We start from the raw sequence: 12,730 nt of genomic DNA, 5'->3' as shown, positions 1-12,730 counted from the left end.
TTTTTAGAATATACTGGCCAGTATTAATGTAGAGTACCCCATTATTTGAAATTCGTGTTTGTCCAAAACTGCAAAATTGATTTGTATTGCTTTTTATTAAATGTTCATGTGTCAACCCACTGTAGAATTAGTGTTGATAATCGGCAAAAATCAAACGGCAGTCAGAAAGACGGCAAAGATTGTAAAATTTAGATTTAACTGCATTTAATCATGGTTTCCCGATTTGACCAACAAAAGACCAAGCACCAGCTCTTCCACGTGTCCCTCAGTTTGGCCACCATCCTGATCTGCATGGCCTACATGCAGTATCGCCGGAATTGGGCACATCTTGGCAGCTTCTGGGACTCGTTGGTTGTCCCGATAGTTTTTCTCGGAGAGCTGCTAAAAGTTGTATTGGCCCGATTTTATGGACGGGTGGAGGATGGTGTTCTAACCGTCAAACAGCGCCAGAAAAAGGCCTCGTACTTCACGCCGCGGGAGCTCCTGGGCGGATTCACCCTTCAGTTTCTGTGCACGCTACTCTACGCCTTCATCTGCATTATTTTGGGAGCCCCTGTGCTGGGCAACTACGAGCAGACCTTTGTCCTAGCCTTACTGATGACCCTGCTAACAGTCTCCCCCACTGTTTTCCTGCTCGGGGGTGGAGGAGCCCTCCAAGTGTGCTTCTGCGAGAAACCCGATTTTGTGACCAAGTGCGAGGACACGGCGCTGAATCTGTTCAAGTATAATGCGCTGGGTGGGATTTTGGGCGCCTGGGCAGGGAGTGTGGTTGCGCCTCTCGACTGGGGCCGCGAGTGGCAGGCCTATCCGATTCCGAACGTGATTGGAGCTCTTTTAGGAAGCGCCTTGGGCAACATATACGCCTGTACGCACGTACTCTACGCCACAGCCCGTGTTTACATGACAAAAAAACGAACTTAAGCATAATAAAAGCTATTAATCCTGCCACCAAGATTATTACGTTGCGCTGCCACTGAAATCCACACGAATTCCAATCATCTATTAAGAACCACGTCATCATCTCGTCTAGTCAGCAGCTTAGAAATTACCAAAAAGCAATTAACACTTTAATGTTACATGTTTAAGCATTTTACTAGAGTGTAATACATATTATTGAATTCTTTTTCTAAATCAATCAATTAATAAACTAACAAATTATAAATTTAATCACAAGCTTTAAAGACCTTCAGATTCCTTGCAAACTAATTATGATTGCACTATTAAATTCTTATAATTTTAAGCTATAACCCAAATTGGTTCCAATTTTGATTTTCAGAAATGAGGGAACCTTGGATATTTTAAGTTTGTGAAATAATGATTTTATTCAGACCGTGAATGCTGATCAGAAAAATATTTCTCAAGGATAAACTATTATAATCGAACTCTGCTACCCCAAGTTAATGATAAATGAGGAAACCATATTAAAGCATCTTAACCGATCTCAACAGATGGCATGTAGTGATTTACAGACGCAAGTTGACGACAGATTTAAGCTTTAACAGCCATCACAAAAGTCTCATCCTCCAATAGACACCGTTGGCCGACATAGTTATCATTGGGCTCCCAGTAGTCCTCTTCATCGGCGTCAGCCAGAGGTTGGCAGGCCTCCTCATTGTTGATTGCTTCCTCAGGTAGTGGGAACTCCCGTCGACTATCTGTGGAGTCGTCGGAAGACGGTCTTCTCCGAAGAAAAGCTCCCATTGGCGCTGCCGGGCAGTGGCCTGTCTCAAAAATTTTATAAAGCTTTATGAAATGCAAGCCACTGGCCAGCCGTTGACCCTCCTCTCTGGCCACTAAGGCACTCCAACTTATAGCCAGAGTGGCGTGCGGCACATAGGCAGCGATGCTTGCGTTGAACTCCTCCGTAGAGATGTTAGTATTAAAATACACCGTCTCCTCATTGGTAAGGAAGCTATACGGCTCTTGTATCGCGGGCATAGTCTGCTCTACCTGTTGGGCGTGCTGCGCAGGCATTATTTTCAAATGAGAAAGTCGCGATTGCAGCAAGGTTTTGATCGATGGAATGTCTTGAAAATCTTCTTTTTTTGTCCTCTCCTGCAAGCGACACTGGAAGTTGCAGCATATGGAAGACTTGAGGCACTGTGCTTCCGCCTGTCCCGGGCTGACACCCATGCTGTTCATTACTAAAAATAAAATACGTATAGATGAATTTCTAGGTGTCACAACAAAGTCTTTTTCGGTGGTGTTGTACTAAAGCATAAATATGAAGTAGATCCATTTATGTTAGATGTTCAAAGAAGTTGTTTGAACTTAGTTGCAAAATAATAATAAGCTTGAGAAATTTTTAACTGAAATTATTTTTTGTTTAGATTCAGCACCCCAGAAAATATTCATATTAGTAGAGATCACTTACTGTGTAGTTTATGTGGGTTCAAATCAAATTCCTTGGAGTACAAGGAAATCGAGTTGATGTAAACCTCGGTTCCATCAACTGCATGCTGGTTTCTTACGTTCACATCAAGACCCAGTTCGTTGGTCACGGCATTGCTCACCACACAAGTGGATTCAGCCTGCAGACAGCTCTCTACTTCCAGCTGCCAAATGTGCCGAACCAATCGATACCGTAAGTGAGCATTTGTTCCCACTGGTATAGAGTAATAGAAGAGTAGACGAAGGGTAAAGGGTCCAGCCTGGTGGGGAGCCTGCAACCACATGGATATTGTTTGAACCTGCTGGGCATCAAGCGCAGCCTGCCCTGGGCGTTGAAGCAGTTTGTAAACCCGTTGTCCACGGATTTCTTTGTCCTTTACGAGTTTGTCATTAGACAGATTGCGAAGGGCTAAAAAGTTTGATATTTTAAATAATTTCAAAAATGCCAGTTATTATTTACTCACAACTCATCATAGCCAGCGACATTTGACTGTTCTGATCCAAGAGGGACACACAGCGCGGATTGTCGCATCCTAAGTAAATCTCCCCTATCGGAGTGATCCCTAAATTCCGTAGTGTTACCGAAACGGGTACAATTTCACCAGCTAAAAGTCGACTGGGAACAGGACTAAAGCTAACATTCATGGCGGGCAGTTGGGGAATCAACTTTATAGTTAATCTATTGTCCAAAACAGTCTGCGAGGATTGCTTGGCATTGTTGGGTCGGATTTTTTGCGTCTCGAACTGCAAGGTACCTAGCAGACTAGCGGCTGGTTCCGCACTGGCTGCTACTCGACAAACCACTCCAAGAACATTAAGGCGTCCAGTCAACTTAGGAGTCAGTTTGAAGTGCAAAGTTTCCTCAGCCTGTTCGGCTAGTTTAATTGAAGCCACACAACTTGTTTTAATTGCAGCTCCAACAGCTATTTTGCTGGCACTATCCGACGATTCTCCATAAATGCAGGCGTTGGAGAGGACCTCCTCATTATCTAATGTTAGTTTCCACAGTATATCGATTTCAGAGAGAACTATCCCACATCGAACGCTATTGGAAAGGGTCACAGCCAGCTCTATGGGTTCACCCTGCACTGCGATTGGAGTTTCCATTGCAGGCTGCTGTTTGGTGAACAAATATCTTGAGGGCTTAAACACAAACGGCTTATTATTGGCAGCCGTAATGACGAGCATTTCTTCTATCTTGTTCCAAATAGACTCATCTGCGGTCAGGTTAGAATTTATGTCTATGTTTGTGGCCGGCACTTGTGGTGCCAGAGCCGATGGTGATTGCACTAGGGTAAGAACTCGAACGGAAGATTGCACTACTTGGGGTAAAGCGTGTGGTAGCAATCCCAATTCAGGACTGCGCTTCAAGAGTTCCTAAGAAAGTATATAAAAGACATTGGAATAAGATGGTTTAAAAAATTTGATAACAGTAACTTTAAAACTAGTATTTCATTGATATAATGGAGAAGAACTTACATTCTGTGTTTGAATGTACTCCTTCAGAAAGCTGCTCTGCTGTTGCGCACTTTGAAGGCTTCCAGGTCTCAATAAGTGAGCAAAGGAACGACTGGCCTCATCGAGTTGCTTCAGCATGTAGGCCTGCTTAGCCACCGTATATTGAATGTGATCCTCAGCCAAACTCCACTCGCGCCTCTGGAAGACCTGATAGGCCTGACGGTAGCAACGATACGCATGCTTTCGTTGACCAGCGCGAGAATAACGATTTCCGGCCAGCACAATATGAAAGGCATACTTTCTGTGCATGGGCGGTTGGGTCACCAAGAAACAGTAGGCTGCCTGCTCAAGCAACAGAGCTGAGCGAAGATCTGATTCCTCATTGGTCATGCGAATTAATTGCTTGGCCACTTCGCTATATAGTCGCGCTGTTTTCAGACATTCCATGCTCAAGAGTGTTGCTCTTGTGGCGAATTGCTGCAATCTGCAACAACAAAATTATCAAAAATTGCAAGAGACGTTAATGAAATTTCACAGATATCTCACTTGCACACTGTAAGGTAACACACGATCGCATCTTCCATATAGTCATAGGTCTTTCGCTGGGCTGTGCCCAACATGAAGGCAGATAAAGCAGCCATTTCCAAGGCTCCTGCATAGTACTGCCAGGCAGAGTCTGCATTAAAATCTCGTTTAGCTTGATGGTAAGCTTGAAAAGCCAAATTGTAGTGGCCAAACATAAAGTAAAGGTCGCCCAACTTCCTAGTTTGAAGCTCTGCAGATTCGTTGGTGTAGCTGAAATCAAATAAAATAATTAGTGGTGTATATTTAAAAACAAAATATTTAAAAAAATATTAAATCAAGCTTTATGTCTTACATGACTGCATTTTGATTGTTTGCTCCTGCTCCGGGCTTGCTAGTGACAAACCACCGTTTGGTGGCGCTTAGGAGGGATTTGCTGACGCCCTTTTTGTTGGTCACTCCCTCAGCGAGAATAGCCACCAAATGCTCAATATACGGTATCAAAGCACGCACAGCATAGTCTTGCACAAAGTGCCGAAGGTTATCAATGTCCCGACTGGTCAGACATACGCCGTGCGGGGCATCCGCTTCCAACTCATTTGCCCACACATTCGGATTGATGGTTTGGGAGGCGATGCTTTCGCTGCTTATGCTAAACTTTGAATTAATTGCCTCTGTGGCACTCTCCTGCATGGGGCTCAGTGGATGCAGCATGGCCAGATCGCTTTCTTGAGCATTGGCTCCATCCAGTAGCTGTGACATCTGCATGGCAGGCATGGTGATGACGGAAACGGCTTCCTGTGGCGATTTCGGTGCACTTAAATCCGTCGAAGGTAGATTAGCATCACTTTTTGGTTGCCTTTTGATAAATGTTGCCCAATGATCCGGAACCTCTGCGGCACTCTGCCCATCCAACGAGTTGATGGACACCAGGAAGCACTTGCTGTCTCCAAAGGTGGACCTCAGCAGCTCGAAGCCTTGCTGCGCTTTTGACAAATCCCCCTGGCTAGCCTCGTGCAGCACCACGTAACTATTAAGCACTTCGGTGGGGTGGAACCACTTAGGCAGCTTTTGAGGCGTGATGCTTTGCATCTGCTGCACTCGTTGTCCCAGTTTGTGGGCCGTCTCCACGATCTGTGGATCAGCGCTGGACAATACCAGCAAGCAGCTCAGTAAGTGGCGGGTGAACTCATGATCCGCCGGGAATTGCACAGTCAAAAAAGTCTCGCGCCATTGCTCGAACCAAGGTTCTGAGGTGGGCAACTCGAGGTCGATGTCAGCTTGAAAAATGTAATACGTGGTTAGAAAGAAGTACTATCGCGTTAACAGATAGCCTACCTATAGTAGCCAGTCTAGTTTTGTCATTGTTTGCATTGGACACCGACTCATTGAGCATCTTCCTGGCCAAAACCGTTTGGGGCGGCCGCCAGTCCACATCACAAAAGTTAAGGCGAAGCCCACGAACTGAGACACTCGTCCCGGAAACGTCACGAAAGTGAGCTGGAAGATATAATGATGACTTAGATTAAATATATATGTTGACTATGGGATAGCCCTGCCAATGAACTCGGTTTTTTTAAGCTTGCTATATTTAAGCTATTGTGAATATCCAAAGCAAGTATTAATATCTAATTAGTCCTGTAATAACTTTAATCAAAACAATTTACATATGTTAATGTTCTCCTAATGGATACGATACATCTACTGTGTTGTTAGTTGTATATCCACCAGATAAAACCTTTTCTTTATAGTTTCTTTGTTTTCTGCTAAATGTTGAATAACCAAGACGAATCGGTTATGGAGCTCTATTGGATGCACTACTTTTTTGGACACAGCTGTGTCTTGTTTACCTCACTCATTTGCCCATTGACATCCACCCATCCACTCACCATCGTTTGGCAACTTTGCGAACGGCTGCAGGAGCTCCACGAAGGAGAGGTTGTTCCGGTGACAGATCTCGTCCGCCTGCGGACTGGACAGCACGCCGATCAGCGGCGAGAAAATGTTCCGGATTATATCGCGCGCATTGTAGTTCTGACCCGTCAGGTGCAGCATTACTTCAACTATTTACAGGGAAAACCAAGAACACCACAAATTAGGGGGAGCCACTAGAGATGGAACTAAAATCGATTCAGTGCAGATTTTTCTGGCATCGATTATTTCATAAGTCGAATAAAATATCTCATTCAAAACAGCTGGTCAGCTTTGTTTCTTAAAGTTTTTGTAATACCTTAATAGTATGTGAAAACCGTATAGCCAACATTATATACATTATTTTCTTGAAAGGACTTATGTTTAAATATATTTCTACAAGAAGAATAAATATATTAAGAATAAATTATATTTTCTTGCAATTTTAAATTTTAAAGCCAAGAGAAATACATTTTATTCCGAAAACTTACATTTATATTCTGCATATTTTCGTTTCAACTATCGCCGCGTTTTGACATTCTGTCACTTGTCGTGGTGAGTTTTTCACCACCGCTTGCTCCTCAAAACGGTCACACTGAAGCGCGGGAAAGCCGTCAGCTGTCATCACAAATTTTGCGAGCAACTAGGCGAAAGAATTACAATAAATAAACCTAAAAGTCGCTGCAGAGAAGTACACGAACCCGAAAAAGAAAGTTACACTAACAATCAGAAATTATTGCATCACAAAACGCAAGAGTTGATCGCGGTTTCAGCAGTCGCACTTTTTCAAGGTGTTATTTTCCTGCACGGAACAAAAGCAGAACCTGCTGAAAAAGCGCGGCGTTTCAGGCGTCTGGAATAAATCAGTCTGTGCATCCCAATCCACGAGGTACAGTCATGGCCAAGGTACACATCACCAACGTGGTGGTGCTGGACAATCCTAGCAGCTTCTTCAATCCTTTCCAGTTCGAGCTGACATTCGAGTGCATTGAGGAGCTGAAAGAGGATCTAGAGTGGAAGATGATCTACGTGGGCTCGGCGGAGTCGGAGGAGCACGACCAGGTGCTGGACACTATATACGTGGGCCCGGTGCCCGAGGGAAGACACATCTTTGTCTTTCAGGCGGATCCGCCAGATGTTAGCAAGATCCCAGAACCAGACGCAGTGGGCGTCACCATTGTCCTGCTCACCTGCTCATATCGCGGACAGGAGTTCGTACGTGTGGGCTATTATGTAAACAACGACTATGCGGATCCGGAGATGCGCGAGAACCCGCCACCGAAACCCCTCTTCGACAAATTGACTCGCAACATCCTGGCCAGCAAGCCGCGAGTCACCCGCTTCAAGATCAACTGGGATTATGGGCACATCAACGGTAACGGTAACGGAGTCGAGAACGGCCATGACGAGGAAATGGTCACCGATGGCCCGTCCACGTCCGAAGCAGCGTCAGTCGTTGTGCAACCGGAGGAAGACAACAGCCTGGCCATGCCCATCGAGAACGGTATTAAGGCCCTCAACGAGAACTCCAACTCACTGGCCATGGAATGTTGAGATCTGCCGGCAGTCCCAGCTGTAACCACATAAACCCACACACACAGCCTCTCACCCACACGAACACATGCTGCTATGGTCGACGACTTGAGGATAACTCCGACTCGGACACTTAGCACTACATGTCCCTCTATTTAAGTAACTATTAATTAAATCAAACAGTTAAATATATATACATTAAATTAATTTCTAAGCTTTGGGTGTTTTCTTATAGATAATGAGGAACGTTGCGGTTTAAAAAGTGCAGTAAACGTTGGTTGAAAACTTTTTGGGCTTGCTCAAAATTTGAATGCTATCGGCAAGTTCTTTTATCTTTTCAAATCTGCACAATCAATGCTGTTTAGATTGGTAAAATAATGAATTCGATACACTTTGCAAAATCGCATCTTTTGTTTCGGTTTTACCTTAAATACAATTCAAAGTTGGAACCGGTCCTGCTATTCTGATTTATTTAGTAAGGAATAATATAAGGTTTACTTTATTTTACTGAACAATTTTTTTATTATTGCCTATAAATGAATTTGAGCTTTAAAAATGTAAGTAAATCTGATATAAAAATGACTGTCAAAATAAACAATTATACGAAAATGTAAACAAAAAATAATTGCCTTCGAATTGAAAAGGTTTACTTTAACCAAAATCAGATTAAACATTTTCGAAAGTTCAAAGTTAAACAGAAAGACATATTGTGCCTTACCTAGTGATCAAATCTTCCTTTCTGCAATATTCAGCTAAAATTTTAGTAAAACGAAAACAAAAAGTGTAAGAATTTTTTTTACGCAAATTAAAATTCTAGACAGCCAGGATGCCGATCAGCCAACAGGATCTGTGCCGTATGGCCAGCATGCAAAGCTGCTGTCCTCGGTTCAGCAATAGCAAATCTAGCAACACGTGAGATGTGCTCCCAATTGCAGCGGTTTTTGAGTGCTTATCTGTGTCCTGTTTACCCTTAGATACATTAGCTACGTTGATCAGGATCTGGCAAGCAAGTTTTACAGCGGAGGATCTTCCATGGGGGAACTCAGCTGCGACCACTGGAAATTCTGCGAAAAGATTCCGAATCGTTCGGAGGTGGAGGCCGATTCCTTGGGCAGTCCTGTGGGTCTGGTCTGCTCGAATGCCACCCTGAACAATCCTTGCGGCAGCAGTCCGAAGCAGGAGGAGGCGAATGTCCTGAATTTTGCCATATACCTGAAGGCTTTTGCTTTGATTTATGTCCTGCCTGAGGTGGATTGGACGGCGGAGAAGATCGACATGCTGCTGGAGGAGGGCACCGACTTATTCCGGGCCAGCTCCGAATCAGATCGGGAGCAGGGCGACCAGGAGGCCAATTGGCTGCTCCAACCGGAGATTTACACAAACGAGGAGAAACGGATCAAAAGGAACTTTAATCTCGAAGGGCACACCTTTACTTTGGCCTTGGAACCCCCTTACCTGGCGACTAGCTCAAAACCCCTGAACCAGCAACCGCCATACACGATAAAGAACTTAAGTCCCGTGCTTCAATGCTTTTTCAAGTCCAGCCGCTACTGCCTCCTGCTCACCCGAGTTGGCCATCTGCTCGTTTGGCGACGCAGGAAGGTGTTCTTTGTCCTGGACGTGAAGGGAAGGAGGAAGGATGATCTTGTGACTGTCCAGGATAACGGGGTGGCCATGATGGTGTGCTTAAAGACAATCGAAAACGTGGTTCACCTGGCCAGCAACTTGAGTGGCATTTCGCCTCAGGACGAGTTCACCATCCGGGAGCTGGTTGTGGTACGACTAGAAACCCCGGATGGACGCATCTTCATGCGGGACACCAGCCACCGGTCCATCGAATTCAGGGTGGTAAACAAAAGCTACGCCTACCTGAAGGGCACTCTGCATCTCTCCCTGAACCAAAATGATTCGTTGAGGAACCGCAGCAGCTTGATGGTGGCGGTTGGCTCGATCCTGGCCAGCAAAATAGATCACCCGGCCAACTGGGACACCAACATGCTGGATCGCCTTATCTGCTATGGAGTGGAGCTGTGTCGCAGTTGCTGGTCGGACTGCTTGAGGGACTGCAGACCTATCGACCTGGACGCCTTTCCCACCCAACTCAGGATGGGGCAGTTTGTGCTGGAGCTCAAGCTGATTCCGAATGTGAGAACGGGACACTGGATGTGTGGCGTCCGAATCATCGGCACAGACTTCGAGGCTCACGTCGCGGAGGCTCTCAAGGAGTTCGGCAACGTGGTGTTCCAAATAAACAGCCAGATGTACGCCATGTGGATCAAGGACGAGTTCTACTATCTGCTCGATCCCTATCGCCACACGATCGTGGGCACCCATGTGGCGGAGGACAAGGCTGACGGCGCCAAATGGGCCACGGTGCGCATGTTCCGCGACCAGCTGACCATGCTCAGCGTGTTCCACCAACTGCTGAAGGAGTCCAACCGGCAGTCGGCCTATTACCTGCACGTGGTCCGTATCCGTAACCTCGCTGAGTGTCCCGAGGGATACGCCCTGGCACCTTTGCCCGAGGATGCGAACAACGAAGAGGTGAAGTCCCTGAACGAACCCATCCACTTCAACGAGCAGCTGGGAGCGGGTGTCTGCGATAAGGCCCTGGCGGAGATCAGCGATTATGAGGAAGATGTGGTCAGCCGCACGGGGGACAGATTTGAGATTGAACAGTTCAAACTTCTGGAGGAGCGGCGGAACGCCGGGGCAGAGTGTGAAATGTGCGAGGAGGAGGTGGGACCCGAGGCAAGGAATCGCAGGTCATCCAAAAAGCAAACGGACTCGCGAATCAAGAAGAAATCGAGAACTGGCAAATGTGAATGTCGTGATGCTCCCTGCAAGCATACTTGTTCCAGCGCTCCTGCGAGGTACAGAATGGCTATCCAAAAGGAGCAGGAGATAATGGAAAAGCAACCCCAGGTAACAAGCCAGAAAGGTGCGGATTTAAAAAGAAAAACCTCTGGAAGATCTGAAGGCAGGGTTACCAGCCGATCTTCCGCCAAGTCCCGTACGAGTCATACTTCCAACGAAGGTTCAGCTCCTGGCAGGATTACAAAAACAAATACGAAAGCACCCCGGTTAACTGGCGGCAGATCTCCTAGCCATTCTCCCCTTCACTCCAAATCTAAGGATGGGTCTTCTCCTGTTAGAATTGGAAACCAAAATATGAAACCACATCCACAAGTCGGCGGCCGATCTGCCACCCATTGCCCCTCTAAGTCTCAAGTGCGCTCCAGGTCTAGAAAAGGCGCATCTCTTAACAGGGTTATGAACAAAATCAAAAAAAACCCCCCAGGAAATTGGTAGAAAGTCTTCTATTTATTCCTCGTTTAAATCACCTGAGATTTCAAGATCTACTGAAACAAAGACTCCTTACGGAAGGATTGTGAAAAAAAATGTGCAAAACCATACAGTAGTGGGTCGCAAAACCTCTCCATCTCCCTCTAGATCCCATGAGCGTTCCCGATCCAAACAAAGGACTTCGCCTGCCAGGTGGATTAAACGGATTTCAAAAGCGCCCAGAGAAATGGACGGGTAAGTCTTCTAACCACAGAGATGAGTTATCGCCTGGACGAACCAACTTTAAGGGATCTTCAAAAAATAATGTTTCCAAAGTACTTGTTGCCCAGAGATCAACAGTCAGAGAATCAGGTGGCAGGTCACCTGTGCGGTCCAGATCTAGGAAAAGGTCATCTTCTGGCAGGTATACTTCCCCCAAGAGAAACGTTCCCAGACCAAGCCCGGTGACCAGCAAGAGATCTGATTTCGGGGACGCAGTTAAAACTGTTTCCATACCCAACAAAGGTGTTTTGCTACTGAGTGAAGCCTCTGAGCCACTGCCCGCTCTCAAAGAGTCCCCGAAAATGATCTTTCCTCAGTCTGACGTAGCCCAGAAACCGGTGGAAAAATCCACTACTGGTGAAGTGGCTTCTGTGACCGAGGACCACGTTACTCCTGCTGAGGAAATCGTTAGCCAACCATACCAATTAGAGACTGGTTCCTTCCCTGTTGAGGATTTTCGGAGGGAGGAGAACAGGGAGAGTGAGGAAAGAGAGGAAAAAGAGCTACCGAACGAAACCCCTGGAAATTGTTGCTGCAGTGCCGGATTGGAGGACCAGCCCAGATTTCCAGGCTTCAGTCGGGTGCCGCAACTACTGGCAGTCGCTGGATCCGAAAGTGGAACCGTGGAGAGCCTGAACCGGCTGCTGTGCTCCGCCTTCAAGGTGGCCAACCGGGTGCTCACGATGACGCCGTGGGGCGACTACGTGGTTTTCCGACATCACCCCACCAGCGGGACTGAGTCGGCGGCCACGTGGTTCTACGTATTCGACGGCTGCACCTGCAACATCGACCGCTTCAGGCACTTGGATCTCTCCACGGGCACGGCCGGCTTGATCGCGTTCCGCAAGCAATCTGAGGTCGTGTGCCACATTATCGACTCGCGGGAGCAGAGGGCTCTCAATAAGCTGCGCACCCAAGCGGAGGAGCCACCCCACAAGAGGGTGAAAAGGCTGTTGGCTCGTTGACATCCCGAGATTTCGACTCTCGAAATTTTTCAGACACCTCAAAATCTTGAGTAAACTAATCTTGTAACTGTGAACCAATATGTGAAAAGGCAATATTATGTGGGTTGTACTAGATTAAGTACATTTAAGGAGACCCTTTAACTCATATTCTTCCCTTTTGCCCCGCGGAAGCTCACGTAAATAACTTTGATTAGGTTTTTGATACCAAAATAATATATAAAATTGGACAAGTACTCCAGAATTGAAGATGACTTTCGGCATTAATCAATCTTAAATGAATTTAAAATTACCTACGAATGGACCCGCAAGTTAACATAATACCGAAAATATTTTTACAAATAAACATTTCTTTTACACGTATTGGGGAGTTTTAAAAATAGAAA

At 46.0% G+C, this 12,730-nt stretch overlaps 4 protein-coding genes across 4 annotated transcripts; 3 read left to right on the top strand and 1 right to left on the bottom strand.

Annotated features, from left to right (window-relative positions):
- Positions 1–123: 123 nt before the first annotated feature.
- On the top strand, positions 124–1,167 carry LOC108088895 (uncharacterized protein C1450.15). Its single transcript, XM_017186894.2, has one exon. The coding sequence runs from the start codon at positions 211–213 to the stop codon at positions 919–921; it is 711 nt and encodes a 236-aa protein (XP_017042383.1). The 5' UTR covers positions 124–210; the 3' UTR covers positions 922–1,167.
- A 129-nt stretch (positions 1,168–1,296) lies between these two features.
- Positions 1,297–6,484, bottom strand: LOC108088894 (trafficking protein particle complex subunit 8). The gene is made up of 8 exons (XM_017186893.1): positions 6,261–6,484; positions 5,710–5,871; positions 4,727–5,651; positions 4,396–4,644; positions 3,871–4,333; positions 2,856–3,768; positions 2,375–2,800; positions 1,297–2,144 (listed from the first exon to the last, which is right to left on the bottom strand). The coding sequence occupies exons 1-8, from the start codon at positions 6,424–6,426 to the stop codon at positions 1,489–1,491; spliced, it is 3,960 nt and encodes a 1,319-aa protein (XP_017042382.1). The 5' UTR covers positions 6,427–6,484; the 3' UTR covers positions 1,297–1,488.
- A 386-nt stretch (positions 6,485–6,870) lies between these two features.
- On the top strand, positions 6,871–8,022 carry LOC108088901 (histone chaperone asf1). Its single transcript, XM_017186903.2, has one exon. It carries the CDS (start codon positions 7,180–7,182, stop codon positions 7,834–7,836), a length of 657 nt encoding a protein of 218 aa, XP_017042392.1. The 5' UTR covers positions 6,871–7,179; the 3' UTR covers positions 7,837–8,022.
- A 463-nt stretch (positions 8,023–8,485) lies between these two features.
- Positions 8,486–12,707, top strand: LOC108088900. The gene is given in 4 exon segments (XM_017186901.2): positions 8,486–8,727; positions 8,790–11,121; positions 11,123–11,383; positions 11,385–12,707. Coding segments are annotated over 4 exon segments (3,642 nt in total). The 5' UTR covers positions 8,486–8,641; the 3' UTR covers positions 12,348–12,707.
- The last annotated feature ends 23 nt before the right edge of the window (positions 12,708–12,730 follow it).

Source organism: Drosophila ficusphila, unplaced genomic scaffold (genome assembly GCF_018152265.1).
Source record: "Drosophila ficusphila isolate 14025-0441.05 unplaced genomic scaffold, ASM1815226v1 contig_106, whole genome shotgun sequence".
Lineage (NCBI taxonomy): Eukaryota > Metazoa > Arthropoda > Insecta > Diptera > Drosophilidae > Drosophila > Drosophila ficusphila.
The sequence above is the reverse complement of the archived record's forward strand: the minus strand, read 5'-3'. Positions and strand labels throughout refer to the sequence as shown.

What these genes read in the sequence shown, in the direction of transcription:
- LOC108088895 (XM_017186894.2), top strand. Translation starts at nt 211, where the DNA reads ATGGTTTCCCGATTTGACCAACAAAAGACCAAGCACCAGCTCTTCCAC.
- LOC108088894 (XM_017186893.1), bottom strand. Translation starts at nt 6,426, where the DNA reads ATGCTGCACCTGACGGGTCAGAACTACAATGCGCGCGATATAATCCGG. An exon ending in CGCAAAGTTGCCAAACGATG is followed by an intron (nt 5,872 to 6,260) that starts GTGAGTGGATGG and finishes TATATCTTCCAG; the next exon opens with CTCACTTTCGTGACGTTTCC. An exon ending in GAACCCACATAAACTACACA is followed by an intron (nt 2,145 to 2,374) that starts GTAAGTGATCTC and finishes TTTTATTTTTAG; the next exon opens with TAATGAACAGCATGGGTGTC.
- LOC108088901 (XM_017186903.2), top strand. Translation starts at nt 7,180, where the DNA reads ATGGCCAAGGTACACATCACCAACGTGGTGGTGCTGGACAATCCTAGC.